This window comes from Apis mellifera, linkage group LG5 (assembly GCF_003254395.2).
Source record: "Apis mellifera strain DH4 linkage group LG5, Amel_HAv3.1, whole genome shotgun sequence".
Classification (NCBI taxonomy): Eukaryota; Metazoa; Arthropoda; class Insecta; order Hymenoptera; family Apidae; genus Apis; species Apis mellifera.
The window spans coordinates 12,816,110-12,828,632 of NC_037642.1; the positions used below are offsets into that span (position 1 = coordinate 12,816,110).

The following is a 12,523-nucleotide window of genomic DNA, read 5'->3' on the forward strand; positions in this document are numbered from 1 at the left end:
ACACACACACACACACACACACACACACACACACACACACACCACACACACACACACACACACACACACACACACACACACACACACACACACACACACACACACACACACACACACACACTTGAGAGAGAGAGAGAGAGAGAGAGAGAGAGAGAGAGAGAGAGAGAGAGAGAGAGAGAGAGAGAGAGAGAGAGAGAGAGAGAGAGAGAGAGAGAGAGAGAGAGAGAGAGAGAGAGAGAGAGAGAGAGAGGAGAGAGAGAGAGAGAGAGAGAGAGAGAGAGAGAGAGAGAGAGAGAGAGAGAGAGAGAGAGAGAGAGAGAGAGAGAGAGAGAGAGAGAGAGAGAGAGAGAGAGCCTTAACGAGAAACGCTATGAATAGATAAAAGGGGGGAGAGAAAAAAAAAAAAAGAGGAATGATTCTTCGAATCATCGATAACCGCAGCCAGTTCGATTTTTTCGTACGCGACTCGATTAATCGACGTTTTCGGCGACGATTCTCTGGTCGCCGTGTTGTTTCGATATCGCGCATCAAGTGGGACGATTCTCTCCGAAAATCTCGACGAGACTGACTCGTGTCACGATATTATCACGATATGATCCCCGGGGACAGATACCGGTGGAATATTCGGTTGTCGAATATCGATCGTTTTCGTATACCCGCGTATGTAACCGCTTGACGAGCTTTGTAAAAATATATCGCGATAAAACGAGAACTAATTTTAATGAACGATTCTTTCGGAGAGATGTTTTCGAATTTTAATATTCTTTAATATTTTCAAAAAGACGTTCGTTCACAAAATCTTTACTTTTCGTGATAATTTATTCTAAATGGTTCTTTTTCTCGGTTATTTTAAATTTAAAGCGCAATCCAAGTTACATTTTGAAAAATGTATGCGATTAAGAGTCGATAAATGTGTATTTATTTTAGCTGCGTATCGTTTGCACGATAAAAAAAAGTACGCGGCTACGAAATTCAACCACTTCGACTTATAAATATTTTTACTTTCACGCTACTTTTTGGAAAATTGTAATTTAACCAGTATACAATAAATTCAATATTCATACGCTGTTTTTCAATTACGCTTATAAAAATTTTATTTCCTAATTTATTTATTTTCGAACAATTCCTATTTCAATTAATAAAATTTCGATAACACTTTTCCTCGATCACATTTTTATTCCACATTATTTAAAAAAAATTCCTACTTTATCCGATATCGGATAGGAAAAGAAGAAATGTTTTCATTCGATTTGAGCGAATTTCGAAGCGAACCGCGACGAGTATGTTAAACGAGTATGTAGTTCAAAGTAATTTCGGGACGGCCGATCTTGATCGCGCGAAAATTCATCGCGATGCGAGCCACCCGCCGAGAAATTCGATTGCGCGAGTAATGAGACGCCACGAAACATTCCGTCACGCGGACAGATTCGTCGAACATTCCGAGTAATCCAATAATTCGCCAGCCGTGTGCCAGAAATTGAAATTTAACCCAATCCGCGGCACAGGTCTAAGTGGCAATTTCGCGCGTAAGGCCGTCCCCCCTCTCCTTTTCATCCAGACAGAGTTTCTTCCATCCGAGGGGATCCATCCTTTCGATTAATTATTCTCACGATGGCGAGAAAAAAAAGTAAATTACGTTTTTAATCGTGCATCCACGGGGAAAAAGAAAGGAAAAAAAAAAAGAAAAAAAAAATGACCGATAGTTTTTTCCGCTTTCTGCTCTCCGTACAATCGTCTTCGAGAAGGCTATTAACCTTCAAGCTGTTCTCTGACGTCAATGATCTCTTCTCTGTTCGACGAATAAGAACATCGCGAATAACGAGGCCAAGACAACGATCCTCTTTATTCCGCATTATTTCTCCGGATGAAAAATACGAATTAAGGGTATCGTGCTTCTTTCCTCTTTCGAAAATGTTTATTTTTACCTTGTTATTTCGTCGAGGAACACCTACGTTCAAAAGTTTTCGCACAATTACTCTTGTGAGAGTTCAATTAACAAGTTGCATTATTAAAAATAATTCTGTTTTATATTGTATCATACATGCAAAAATTTCTTCGTTAGTGGAACATTATTTCGAAATTTCGATATTTTTAAACGTAACTTCATACGTGATAAACAAGGAGTAAAAAAAAAAATTGATCTGTACGGAAATTTTCCAAAATAAATGAATTTTTTCGTATATACCACGTATGTAAGCTCTGGATAAATGTTCACTTTCCACACGATCATTAACGTGTTTAAAAATACGAATAAGGTCACGAGGTACGTACATGGAGAAACGTTCGTATTTTAGACGTTTCCCTCTAATTTCTGGAATCCTATATTTAACGTAGGAGCACTAACTTATCAGCAATTTTGCGGACAACTTTAAGACAAGTTTGAATGTTACCTAGTACGGGGAAAGGTCATCATTCTATGTCCAAACGGAATCCAGAAATTTAATTAATTCGAGTTGAACGTACATACATCATATCCGCTTGACGTGTAAAAATCTTTTTCGTATTTCCAATGCGAATTATTTTATTTCCATCGTGCATTATATATTACCGATCGATGATAATTTATACTTGTTTTATTTCCATTTTACTTGATCAAGAAAATGAAAAAACTCTTATTAGGAAAAAGATTGTGAAATGATTCGATTAAAATAGAGTATATTTAATAAAGAAAATAAGAATAAATTACGTTATATAGACGTGGATCGTGTCGATGCCTTTACTATACTAAGCTTATTATGTCGTACGACGGTTCAAAAAGGATCGCGCCCGGTGATTCAATTCGTACACAAATATACAAGATATGAATCTTTATATATATATATATAAATTCAATATACTATGATATTATATATGTAAATTACTTTACATATATAAACAAATTCTTAAAAATTCTTTACCGTTTTGGTTAATTAAAATTAATAAACCTAACCTAAACGAAGATTTTTCGATCGTTCGAATTTAATCTTTTCGATATTCTTTCTTCGAAATTATCAACATTTTTCAAATTCTATCATCGATATTAAAATTCAATTAAAATTTATTAACCGAATCACTCGATGGGACTTGAAATTAATTAACGTACAACAGAACGAACCGATTAGCTAGGTTATCCTTACTTCACTGAATTTTTTATCGAGGAAACTTTCTTGTACTTCCCGACACTTTTTGACATTCATTTAAAAAAAAAAAAAATCGATTCTCACTTTTGTTCGAACGAAATATAAAATACTCGATTGAAATTCATTTTTCTCCTCCGCAAGTTTATTTCGTTACTATGGTCGAATTACATGATTGTTGGGCGGCGTGACTGTCGCAAACAGTTGACTTTGCCGGTCGGAATTCTAGGGTCTTTCGCTCGTTTGATCAGGGGAACGGGAGGGAGTGTTAGACTTGATCCAACACGGTAGGCGGGCTACTCAAACTGTATACGATGTACATGTAGACAGCGAAAACCGCAGCGAATGTGGCCAAAGTGAACACGGCTGTTTCGAATCCTAAGGGAACAGAATTGTAAGTGAAGGTACGAATTTGGCATATTATTTACACCTGACTATTATACAATAGTCAGTATCGAAATAATAAATATATCTACAGTGATAAATTTCAGTGAAAAATTAGCCTTAAAGATTATTCTTTTAGATTTCTTACGATCTTAAAGGATGAGAGTAAAGAAAGGAATAAGAATATTGAATTTTTACATAAATTTCTGAAGCTTAACAAAAAAATTAAAAAGATAAAAAATTAATTTTAAGGATTTTGGACTTTTACGTAGATTTCTGAAGTTCTCGATCCTTGATATTAAACACGTAGGAAGGAAGAGAAATTTTGTTAAATTTTAAAAAATCAGCGACTTAACGACTTTGCTGAAGTCCTTTGACCAAACTTTCAAGCTTTCAAAGTTAAAAAGAGAAAAAAAAGGGATAAGAAGACTTACTCAAGTTCGCAATCGTAAGATATTATCTCGTACATACAACATATATATATATATATATATATGCTTGTGGAATTTTTCGCAATTTATTCTATATTTAAATCAAACTCTCGAGATGGATCGAAGGATGGTATTAATAAGACTGCGACGATAAAAGCTTGGCTAAAATTCCTCTACAATGGAATTTTAGCTGGCTGGAGATCTTATGAAATTTGACAAAGCCGATTACAAAGGCGAGCGCGTTTTATTCGATCTTTCGGCTCTCGCCGAATCCCCAACCTTTAAATCCTTCCCTACTTGCAAAATTTCGCAAAGCCGATTAAAACTCCACCATATGAAATATTCGAAAGAGGAAGACTTCTCCCTTCCAATGTTCGCCTCTATTATCATCCTAACCCCCCTCCCTCTATCCTTCACGAGAAATCAACACTTTTCCCCCTCCCTCCCTCACTTTCTTTCGCCTCCTCGTCCCACGGATCCTCCGTTTCGTTCTCCTGCGACGGTGCTTCCTCCGTCGGACTAGACGCTTCCTCCGTCGGACTAGACGTTTCCTCCGTCGGACTAGTTCCACTGTCCGTCAAATTAGTTGCTTCGTCCGTCTGATTAGACACTTCTACAGGATTAGACGCTTCTTCAGGATTGGACGCATCTACAGGATTGGACGCTTCTACAGGATTAGACGCTTCTACAGGATTAGTCGTTTCTTCGGTCGTTTTTTCAGTCGTTTCTTCAGTTGTTTCTACGAAAGATCACGGGACTATATTTTAAATTATTCTCGATGATCGTCATTTTATCCCCATTTTGTGTCACCGTTGTGCGATAAAATTGTTATGGAATTTTGAAGGGAAGATGGAGAAAAGAAAAATTAAAAAAAACGATTTTCTTCTAAATAATATTTTTCGAAGTTGAACAGGTATTCGTCTCTATTTTTTTTCAGTTTTTCCATCGTCACGAGTAGAGATCGCAACTTTTTATTAGAATTAATTATATTTATACGGAAAAAACGGTTATAGTTAACGCGACGAATCGAAAAGTTTCCGTGTAACGTTTCGCAACTACATTGCGGACGTTCGATGCAAATTAAAATTTGTTTGTACGAGATGAATATGAATTGAAATAAAAAAAAAAAACTGTCTCTACGATACATATTTTTTCTTTGAAATTTTTCCATAAATGCATGAAACATCCGCAGTCTAGTTATAAACTTTGCCGGAAAAAGGAAAAGATCTCGTATAGATGCATATACGTTCCTATACCTTCCTTCTCTTCCTCTTCCTCCTCGTTTTTTTCATTCTCCATGTTCGGAAACCGATCTTCCTCGAACAAAAGTTGACCGAATTCTTAAAAAGCTGGCTTGGCTTTAATTCAGCCTCTCGATCTCTCGATCACCGTCATCGTGAAACAATGACGAAAGGAAGGATGGAGGGGGAGGAGGTGGGGGCAAGCAGCAAAAGCACAAGGGATTCAAGAGACAAGATTCAGAGAACCGGTTCCAGTCGGAAAGGGGGAGCGGACGTGAGGTTAGTCACGGAGGTCGGTAAATTTACCCAGGGACTACGGTTCTGATCCAAGCTGTCGTTTTAAAACGCAAAAACCTCCTCCTCCTTTCTCCCTTAACTTTTCGCCTCGCCTCTCGTTCTCCGCTTTTCGTCGTCGAAAACGGACGCGCAGAGCTTTCGAGCTCTTCTCCTCTTGATTATAGTCGTCTCGAATTAATCCGACTTCGGTTGATTACGCGGCTAAACGACTCCTCTTTGTTTCTCTCTCTCTCTTTCTCTCTCCCTCGTCGTTTTCGATTTTCTGCTCGAATCATGTAAATTTATGATAAGCGCCGTGATCGATCAAAGCAAGCTCGAATAGAAAACAGATAAGTGCTAATTTTAGAGGATTTTGATCGGTAAAATCGGGGAAAAACTTTTCGTTCAAGTGTCAAGAGAGAGATGGAAAAAATCTTCATGCATTCTTGGTTTCTTAAAATAACTTGATTCGAAATCAAATGTATTTTCAATGTATTTTTAATATTATTTTTGTTTATTATCGTATATTATCGATTTAGAGAAAATTATTTGTCAACTCTTGAATGATATATATTTTGAGAAATAAATGTTTTTGAAGAATAAATGTTATTCACTCACTCTTTGTTAACGCGTGATTTTGAAAACAATGGGTTGTGATTTTTTTTTTTTTTTTTAGTGAATGAAAATTTTTCTCGTTCCAACTCTCTATCCAGATAATTGAATATTTTGGGTATAAATATTTTTTTGTTTTGTTTATTATTTCTGTTTGAAAAATTTATTTCTCTGTTTCGATATTTTTGTGGCAAGTGGAGAATATTTACGTTCCATGGAAATAATTGGAAAAAGAGTCAAGAGTTTCAGAAACATGGTTTTTTTTAAACACGAGACAAGTTTGCAAGAAACTCTCTTAGATCTTTCTAAATGCAGATTGAAGTTTCGAAGATGTCGTTTGAAGTTCGATTAAGCTTGCAAAGTGTCCTCTTCCTCTTCCTCTCTCTTTCTCTCTGAAGAATGTTTTTCTTTCTTTTTATTATCTTATATTTTTTCGAATAGAAACAAATTAATCTATCAATTCCTCGTTAAATCATTTCCATTTTAATCTTCAATCAATTTCTCTTTAATATAATATTACATATAATAACCTGAAAAAAGAAAAGAATAAAAAAAAGTTTCTAAAACTAAAAAAAAATCATCAGAAACCAAATGCACGAAGATATTTTCATCTTCTGGTTACATCCTCTCTCTTAACACTTTACACACTCTTCTGTTTTTATAGAAGAAGAAACAAGAAAGAAGGATGGAATGAAATAAAAAGAAACGATTACCCACACGTTAGGTTGAAAAGTGTCGAGGATAAGAATATCTTTCCTTAACCTTTGTATACGGTTATCGTATCTAGTTGTTGATGAATTTTCAATTTTCTTCCCGTAAACCTCCTCTAATCCACTTCCTCCTCTGTGTCTATCTCTTCCTTCTCTGGGGCTGTTTCGCGCAGTTGAAGCGGCACCTCCGCCTCTTCGATCGGCCCTTGCTCCACTTCTGGCTGCTCGACGATCCTCGATCCCCTCACTGACTCGTTCGCGGACAGTTGGCTGGGCTTCTTCGGATTCGCGCTCCCCTCCTCGCCGCCTTTATTCTTCTCTAGGTTCGAATCCAGTGCAGTGTTACGGCGCTCGTATTTCACACATTATATGTATATCTATATATCTATGTATCTATATATATATATGTATATATATGTATATATCTATATGTATATATCTATATATCTATGTATATATATATATATATATTTTTTTTTTGTTTAATTAATGGTGCGTGATTTTTACGTTTTAAATTAAATTTTAAAATTTTAAAATTAATCCGATTAATTCAGGATCAATGATATTTATAACCCTTTTTTATACATGTTACTTGTTTCTTCCTAAGAAACAAGTAAAGATAATAAAAAAAATTATTATACCGCGTTTTTATTAATTCGAGATAACTAGATAGAAATCTGAGCTCGAAATGAATCGTTCGTCACCCGATTTTGAGATTTAATTTTTTAGAAAACTTAAAAGTTAAAAATGTATAATATAAAAAAATATAACTAAAAATATAAAAAAATTATAATTATTAGAATTATATTATAATTATAGAAAACTTAAAAGTTAAAAATGTATAACATAAAAAAATACAACTAAAAATATAAAAAAAATTATAATTATAGAAAACTTGAAAGTTAAAAATGTATAACATAAAAAAATATAACTAAAAATATAAAAAAAATTATAATTATAGAAAACTTAAAAGTTAAAAATGTATAACATAAAAAAATACAACTAAAAATATAAAAAAAATTATAATTATTAGAATTATATTATAATTATAGAAAACTTAAAAGTTAAAAATGTATAACATAAAAAAATATAACTAAAAATATAAAAAAAAATTATAATTATTTAATATAAAATTCGAGATAATTGGATCTGTAATCCAGATTTATTAATTCTCCTCCTGAATTTAATTCGTCGAGTCGATCGTTTTATTAACGAGATCGGCAAGCAAACCTGCTAGATATTGCTCGCGCATCTTTGCTTTTAAGAATGCAAGCTTCTTGCAATTGTTCTCCTTGGTGCATCCAATTATAGGCATCTTTGACCGGGTATCTTATAAAGGATCTAGAAATGAAATTTTCGTCACGTGAGTTTTTTCCTCCGCTTCTTTTTTCGAAAAAAAAAAAAAGAAAAAGAAAAAGAAAGGAAAGAAAAATTAGAAAAAAAAAAAAAACCTTCGACGTTCTTCCAAGTTATCCCAAGAAGCGTTCCTCCTCGGAATATGGATCAGAAACAACTACTCCACCATCCGCATTTACCATTGGCTTGACATTTACTTTTCTTTTTCCTGGTCTCGTATTTGCACCGTGCCTCACAAGCGGGAGTTTCGAACGTTGACTGTTTCCAAAATGCGATATTTATTATACAATTTGTTCATCAAGTTGCGACAACTGGGTAAATAACGATCCCGAGTTGTAACAACAATAACAACAACAACAGGTTTTTGATAAATGCTTAATTTCGAATAATTAATTATGAATTAATTTCTGAAATATTTAAACGGTCACATTTGAATCATAATTTTTACTGCTCTCATTATAAAACGAATTATATATCTCTCTCTCTCTCTCTCGAAATTTAATACGCGAATGATTAATAAACACGGCTTTTAAAATCGAATGTAAATATTGCGTGTTATGTTTTTGCTAAGCTGCGCTAATATCGCAGCTTTCTCCTTTACCGACAGAGAAACGTTAAAGGATGTTATAGAAATTCGGATATTTTCGCTTTCTATTCCGTGCGTGGTAAAATTTCGTCAAGAATTCGGCGACACGCTCGCTCACAATTTTCGAAAATTTCGGAATAAGAATTTATTAAAAGGGATGATTGGAGGGATCGTTCTCGATAAAATCGGTATTTATCGAATTAACTCGGGCGCGCATCGAGCGCCCCCTCCGAATATCCCGCACGTCGCAGTCGATGGAATTCCACCTCGTGTTTCATAATCGAAATACTTTCGAGGTGCATACTTTAACTCCGAACCAACAACAAACCGGTGGTGATTCATGGAAAAACGAGATTCAAAATATCTCTTTCTTCTTCTTCTTCTTCTCCAATTTAATTCTCAGAATTTTTTTTTTTTATTTAAACGATTATCTGTCTCTATCGTTCGTTCAAAAATTAAACGAGATTCGATCGAAAAATATCTTTTTCTTCATTTTCTCCTTCCTTTTTCCTCGTCTTCTTTTTCGATATCGTTCAAAAAACTTAAAAAAAAAAAAAAAGCAATCCTGTCTCGAATCGATCTTTCCTTTTTTATTTTCATCAAAAAATCTTTCATCGAAAGAAAAAAAGAACCTATAATATATACCCTAGAAAAAAAAAAACTACCAATTATATTCTAACCTATGAATTCTACTTCTAATCATAGACATACAGAGTTTCGTTTATTTAATCGAGTCGAGTAATTTAACTACGCACGATCAGAGTTGGATCTTCGTCATTGGGGGAGACACAATCGGGCGCGCACTCGAAACTATCCGGCGTGGCAACAGTGCGAGACTCGGCGTTTCCATTCGGTTGATCGTTCGGTTGATCGTTCGGTTGATCGTTCGTTTGTTCGCCAGCTTGATTATTCGACTCTTCCTGGGCGGCCATTTTCTTCGATTTCAACCAATTTTTTTCTCCCTCTCTATCCACCGAGCATTTTCGGCGTCTTCTTCGAGAGAGAGATCTCCTCGCCAACGGGAGATAAAACAATTCTGCGACTATTCTCTTTCTCTTTCTCTCTTTTTTTTTTCTTTCTTTCTTTCTCTCCTCCAACCTCTCCTCTTCAAGATGGATTATACAAAGAAAATTATGCTAGAGTATGCTTCGGTTATTTTCGTTGTCTCATTTTTTTTTTTTTTTTTTTTATGTTATTCGTGCCTCGAGATTTTTATTTTTGCTTCGATCTTTGACAAGAAATTCGCGTTTGTCTCACATATTTTAATTTATGTTTTTTTTTCTTTTTTTTATATTGAGAGCATTCAATTTGGAAAAAAAAACTTCGAATCTCGCGGATATTACATCGAATATTATTTTATTTCAGAAAAAAATTACATAAAATTTTAAGGTATCTTTATCAATTTGTATTTGCTCAAATAATAATCTTTTTATGTTACTTACATTGAATATTTTCTTCGATTCTCTTCGAGATTGCAAAAAACGGGGTGTTTTTAACTATTTGCGACGGTAACTTATCTTTTTTTTTTGTTTTTCGATTCTATTCAATTTTGAATAACGAGTTTCGAAAGTTGCATGATGAGGCGGAAATTTGTTAGTGAAGTTAATCGGGGAAAAAACGGAGGTGAAGAAAATGAAATGCTTTTTTAGTCCACCATTTTCGTTATCGCTGTCGCGATTGACGACACGCCGCTCGTCTTTCGTTTCCTAAACTGCCGCGAAACTGTTAAGCCTGGTACGCAAGTCTCGAATATTCGTATAGTCACGAACGAGGATATCGATCGATATTTTTTCCAATTCTCGTTTTCGAATCGTTCGAAAATCATCTTCTAATCATAATATTATTATTATTAAATATAACCGGGTCTCTTTATCGAAGAGTTTTCAATTATTTCTATCGAAAACTTCGGTCGAAATAAATCGTTTTCCTTATCACGAATAGCACGAGTACGTATCGAATAGCTTGATTAACGAGACCGCATAAATCTTAATTCGCAAGTCGGTCTACGTAATAGACAATATCGAAGAAACGAAGCGATCGTGTAAAAACCATTAATTATCATTCAAGATACGAGAGAGTCTTTTACGAATTTTATAACCGAATAGTTATAACCGAAGTGTAAAAAATTCGATAATTTATTTTTTATAATATCAGATGAAATGAAAATTAATTCTTTAATAAGAATATTTTTATATTTTTAAATTATTTTTATATATAGTTTAAAAAAAAAGAATAATAATGTTGGAACATGCCACTTTCTCGACAACATTTCGAATATTTGAATTTTATTACGCGCGTTTTCGATACGAAAATTTAAAAAAATGGAAACACTTATGATAGAAATAAGTAAATTAGAAATAAATTTTTCAGCTTGGAAATTGCGATAAGAGACAATAAGAAAGATGACTGACTAATTGGAATCACAGCCTCTTGGCAATAATTCAATCTCGTTAAGCAATGTCACGGCAAAAGGACAAGGTGAGTATAGCTATCGTTGATAAAATTACGCGTCAAGTGCATTAATGCGCTCGTATTCATCCGACACCAATGTAATTAACGTCGACGAAATTTTAATGTCGTTTTCTGACCACCTGCGTTATGCCCGATAATTAATGTCCACGATAATTTCAGTTAACGCGTTGTACTACTCGCCACCACTATCGCCATCCTGCCACACATCGGCTTTTAACTCGGAAAAGGGACAAAAGATGTTTCTCCTTTTCGTTTATTCTGCTCGCGCGACGGAGCACAGGTATGCCGTGATATTTTTTCAGAGGAATAAGCGAAAAAGTTTGAAATTGAAACGAGAAAAATGATAAAATTAATTCTAATTAATTTACAGGTTATAAAGAGTGATTGGTAATCCTGTAACGAATTTTTAGTATGCGATACTACGTGAAAAACTGTTGCTGTTTTTGAGCGAAGAAACATAGAATTTTGTTCATTTGGATGCCAGCAGATGGCACATGATGGCGTGTTTACTGCGCAAGCTTCGATGCGAAACGACCTCTGTCAATATGGCTTCCTCCGAAAAGTTAGACCGCGCGAAGTGGCAACTTCTACAAGAAGCTTCTCTCCTCCTCCTTCCGCGGATACAACTAAAGGCGAGACGAAAGGAAAGATACGAAGTCTTTTTAACGTCGAAGTTACAAGATTAAATCACAAGTGTCGAAAGTTGAATAAATCGCAATGTTGTTCAATCGGTAATCGTTCGATTTCTTTATAATTTACCGCGCACTCCGAGAATTCTTAAATTCTACGTTGCATCTCTCAATTCGATTATGAAATCACGAATTTTCATCTTCTTTGGATATTGTGCGCCGCAATAATTTGATATTGGGATAAGTGAAGCAATGGACGAAAACGAAGCGACGCGTATCGCTGTCTAGATTGCGCTGTAATGCTATAGTTCCTCGGTAACTTGTACGTATATACGCTGTTGCCATTTCCACCGGAAACGACATAACCAACAGTTCCAAAGGCATTCGTGCCAATGGAACGTTGGAATTATCCTCTCGTAACGCGTGTACTTCAATCTTGACTCGCATCCATAGGCAATGAACGGAAGCAACAGCTACGAATTTCCCGTGCTATGATCCAACGATTTATCAAGCAAATTGTAGCCTCTCGTTGTTTCGAAAAAAATTATCGATAATTTACTCATTAAAATACTCGAACCATATTTATTCCCAGCTTATTACAATCGATTTTCCTATAACCATGAACAATAAATTATCGAAGTAATTAATTTTTAACTCGAACTATTAAATTTTGTTCATCCATGCGCGAAAGATACAAAATTGGAAAATGA

The 12,523-nt window shown here is 34.8% G+C and overlaps 2 protein-coding genes and 1 long non-coding RNA gene across 3 annotated transcripts in view; 1 reads left to right on the forward strand and 2 right to left on the reverse strand.

The window, feature by feature from the left end:
- The window catches only part of LOC102655438, a 40,560-nt gene extending 28,166 nt beyond the window's left edge, over nt 1-12,394 (forward strand). The window contains exons 3-5 of the long non-coding RNA XR_411686.3: nt 11,083-11,190; nt 11,344-11,464; nt 11,555-12,394. This is a non-coding gene — a long non-coding RNA (uncharacterized LOC102655438). The remainder of the gene's footprint in view (nt 1-11,082; nt 11,191-11,343; nt 11,465-11,554) is intronic.
- The window catches only part of LOC408865, a 125,639-nt gene that overhangs the window by 35,469 nt on the left and 77,647 nt on the right, over nt 1-12,523 (reverse strand). The gene's annotated exons all lie outside the window — the stretch shown is intronic.
- Nucleotides 3,240-8,358, reverse strand: LOC100578576 (smoothelin-like protein 1). Its single transcript, XM_026440915.1, has 5 exons — nt 8,222-8,358; nt 8,001-8,111; nt 5,188-7,089; nt 4,383-4,670; nt 3,240-3,494 (listed from the first exon to the last, which is right to left on the reverse strand). Exons 3-5 carry the CDS (start codon nt 5,228-5,230, stop codon nt 3,385-3,387), a joined length of 441 nt encoding a protein of 146 aa, XP_026296700.1. The 5' UTR covers nt 5,231-7,089; nt 8,001-8,111; nt 8,222-8,358; the 3' UTR covers nt 3,240-3,384.